Source organism: Buceros rhinoceros, unplaced genomic scaffold, assembly GCF_000710305.1.
Source record: "Buceros rhinoceros silvestris isolate BGI_N320 unplaced genomic scaffold, ASM71030v1 scaffold31320, whole genome shotgun sequence".
NCBI lineage: Eukaryota > Metazoa > Chordata > Aves > Bucerotiformes > Bucerotidae > Buceros > Buceros rhinoceros.
In genome coordinates, this window is record NW_010390662.1 from 10,774 (window position 1) to 13,549 (window position 2,776).

The 2,776-nt window shown below is 51.7% G+C and overlaps 1 protein-coding gene across 1 annotated transcript in view; it reads right to left on the reverse strand.

The window, feature by feature from the left end:
* Nucleotides 1-2,083, reverse strand: part of LOC104495685 (receptor-type tyrosine-protein phosphatase F-like) — a gene marked incomplete at its 5' end in the record, with an annotated part of 11,217 nt that extends 9,134 nt beyond the window's left edge. The window contains one exon of the mRNA XM_010138686.1: nucleotides 1,908-2,083. Within this exon, the coding sequence (XP_010136988.1) occupies nucleotides 1,908-2,083 (176 nt within the window). The remainder of the gene's footprint in view (nucleotides 1-1,907) is intronic.
* Between the last annotated feature and the right edge of the window lie 693 nt (nucleotides 2,084-2,776).

Genomic DNA, 2,776 nt, shown 5'->3' on the forward strand with positions numbered 1-2,776 from the left:
TCTCCCACAGTGCCTAAGGAAACCGCTCATTTCTCGTTAGTGCTGGGGATGTGCCTAAGAGCCAGCAAGGCATGGGCAGGTGGTGTTGGGGAGCAAATGCTGGGGTCTGGATCCAGTCAGGTCAGCCTAAAGCCCCTGGGCAGCATGTCTAGTCAGGATGGCTGCCTGAAGCTTCTGGGAGGGCTCCAGTCACCCCTGGCCCATGCCAAGGACTCGGTCTCTGTCCTGTCACCAAAAGCCCGACCACACACACTGCATTTGGAACAGAAATCAATACTGCAGGAGGTAACTGCAGGATGACATGACAGCGAGCATGGTGGGGGGGAGATAACACATGGGTCAGCAGCACAGACATTGCAGGCAAAAACAAGTGCTTGTGGGGTCAAAGGAAACCCGTTATCTTTGAGAAACATGCACCTCGGAGTGCCTTCCCATAACTAAGCAGCCCAGAAGTTGAGTGAGTCAGGATCTGGGCATGGATTTACTTGGCAACCTAAAAGGGCTCTTCCTTGTACTTCGAATTACATTCCATCACTGAAATGTGAAGGCACGAAATAGTCCCCATTTCACCCCCAGCTGCAGAGAGTGGTGGATCAGCAGCTCCTGATCTTGCTCAGCCCGTAATGCCAAGCCCTGAGCTGCAGCACGGATCAGGCTAATTTACCTTCCTGTTTGGTCTGGGGTGAGTGACAGCAGCCATCAGACAGAGAAGGCAGGGCTGGGCAGCGGGAAGAGCAGTGCAAAGCTGGGCTTGGCTCTCTAGAGGCAGCTCATCACCCAGGAACACTGTTTTCCCCTGCAGGATGTAGGGCTTTTGTAGAGCTGGGGAAGCCCATGAACAAAGCCCATTTTTGCACATGCAGGAAAAGCAGATCTGTTTTGCCACGGTGATCAGTTGTTCCAGCTGCTTCCTCCCAGCCAGCATGGGGTAGGACACCCTGTGAGCATTTCAGTAGGAAAGCTTTGAAACAGAGGGAGAGCATGTGGGCAAAAGTTTTAACTAAACCCAAACTTGACAGCTTCTGCTTCTCAAGAACGAGCTTATTGGGCTAAAAATAACCAGTGCTTCACAGCTTGAGTGCACAGCCCCTTCTCCTGCCGTTGCCATGACAACACTAAAATATTCTGCAAATACAAATGCTCACTGCTATAATTTTACTTTTAAGAATAAACTGAATCACGAGAGACAGAAGCTGCCTCCTGCTTGGGCGGGCTTTGCCCAAAGAGTGCATCTGGGCACAGGAGCACTTCGGGCAGAGCTTATGAACTCCCGCTTCAGCTGCTGAGTAAGAACCTCTGTCACGAGACACCCTAATCATCACCCACAGCAAGGACTCCTGCTCCTCCTTCTCCACCTCCTACCTTCCCCACAGTTTGCAGGCAGCTTTACATTTATTACACCAGAATATCTAATCTTGGCAGTATGAGCCGATCGTTTACACATGTTGTCATTGGACAAAGCACAAATTAGTCTTGTCACTGCAATGAGACCCTGTCAGCCGTTCCCCTGCATCACCAGGGACGCCAGGGCCCTGTCAGGCTGCAGGATGCTGCTGATACCATCTACCCCTTCCAGCTTCTGAGATGCAGCCCCAGGCTTTCAGGGACTGTCAACACTCCCCATCTCAGAACTTCCCTTTCTGCCTTTGGCATGAGTGATGTGGGCAGGGAAAGGATGGGTGTGCATGGAGACAGGCAGGCAAGACAGGGGTTAAAGAACAGCACAGTGGCAGAAGGTTTCGCTACCCTTTTAACACATGCAGATATGCTTACAAGGCACTTGTTGCTGGGGTGCCTGCAGTCCTGTGCCACACCACTGGACCTGCCTCTTCCTGGATGCCTGTGTTCCCATCCCTCTCTCCTGCCCCACCACCAGCTCCAGAAAAGAGAGGAATCACACACTGTACCCTGGACTTCTCCTCCAGCCTGGTCATCATGACTATAGTTGCTGTTCTCTGTTCCCACACCATCCTCCAGAAGTCGCTGAGAGTTTCTGGCAGAGGTCCCTGTGTGGCGATGTAGGCATTCTGCTTTCGATACCCATCAATGTAATTGGCATTGATGTAATCACTGCCTGGAACCCCTGCAGAGGAAGAGGGTGAAGTGTTAGTCCAGCGGCAGCCCAAGACCCTGTGCCTATTGCTCTGCTGGTGAGGGGAAGAGGCTGGCGTGTTCACAAGGCTCTTGACAAGTTGCCTTTATGGGGTGATGCCAGAATCTCTCCCAGGGATCCTGCAAAGAACAGGGATGGTGCCTGAACAAAGAAGAACCCTTTGTAACTCCCATATTAATGCAACAAGCAGGCAACACCAAAGCAGAGAGACAGCTGCCACCCGCACACAAAGGGAAATTTAGTCAGGAATACTGAGGAGCTTGTTTGGCCCCAAGCAACTGATTGAAATAATTGTCTTAAATCCATCAGCTATTTGTTACGGTGCTATAGCACCTTTTAAAAATTAGGCCGATTCATTAGCTTGTCTATTAGCAGGGGATATCAGGCAGGGATGTCCTCCCATCCCTCCAGCAGGGACAAATACCCCAGAGGAGCCAGAGACCTTTCTCCCACCACCACTGGAAACCTCCTCAGTGTGAGACCCCCTCTGCTGCCTGCTGGAGGCTGCTCCAGCTCCCACTCCGCCACTTTAGGGAAAGGACTTTCCCCGTAAAGGCCTTTAAAATGCAAATACACAGTTACTAAAACAAATTTGGCAAAGCAGAGGCCTGGGGCTGTGTTTCCAAACCTTGCTCAGCACGGGCTGCAGGGCAGGAAAGCAGC